The sequence below is a fragment of the Recurvomyces mirabilis genome (assembly GCF_035927965.1).
Source record: "Recurvomyces mirabilis strain CCFEE 5264 chromosome Unknown scaffold_143, whole genome shotgun sequence".
In the NCBI taxonomy this organism is placed as follows: Eukaryota; Fungi; Ascomycota; class Dothideomycetes; order Mycosphaerellales; family Teratosphaeriaceae; genus Recurvomyces; species Recurvomyces mirabilis.
The window spans coordinates 1-551 of record NW_027042077.1 but is presented as its reverse complement, the minus strand read 5'-3'; the positions used below and the strand labels follow the sequence as shown (position 1 = coordinate 551).

The 551-nt window shown below is 55.0% G+C and overlaps 1 protein-coding gene across 1 annotated transcript; it reads right to left on the bottom strand.

Moving 5' to 3' along the window:
- Positions 1-22: 22 nt before the first annotated feature.
- LTS14_010983 (uncharacterized protein) lies at positions 23-527 on the bottom strand (the record flags this gene model as incomplete). Its single annotated transcript, XM_064843631.1, has 1 exon — positions 23-527. A coding segment is annotated over one exon (505 nt), but the record flags the coding sequence as incomplete, so codon positions are not given.
- Between the last annotated feature and the right edge of the window lie 24 nt (positions 528-551).

The following is a 551-nucleotide window of genomic DNA, read 5'->3' as shown; positions in this document are numbered from 1 at the left end:
GTCGCTTCGAGCGCTGGCAGACCAGCGTAAGCCTGCTTCTGTGGGGAGCGATTACTGCGCTGTTCGAAAGAGGAGTTGGCGGAGAAGCTGGCGGCAGCTGCTGAATCTGGTGTGAGAGAAGCATTGGCAGTGACCTTATTGCCTAGTCGAGTGTACATGGTCGATCTGCCGAACATTTGCTTGCGCGTCGGCCGCTGCTTGATCTCCTGCAGCTTCGCAACGTTGTCGACCTCGTACTTCGGATCGTACTGAGGCCACTCGTCAAACAGCGATTTGGCACTGTAATCAATGTTGTCGGCATCCGCGCGGATGCGCTCAGCTAGAGACACGCCATCTCTGTCATTCGTCCTAAATTGCATCGATTCTGGTGTCGGCACATGCGGCATCCTGCTTAACGTGGCGCGGATGATTGACGAGGTTTCGGACTGAGAAGACGCCTTGGCCGATCCAAACGTGAGCTCAGGCAGGCCAGCGTCGATCATGACTTCATCTTCATCTACCAAAGTATCGGCAGCAGGCGTATGCATGTTAGCAGTAAGCGCAGAAGTCTT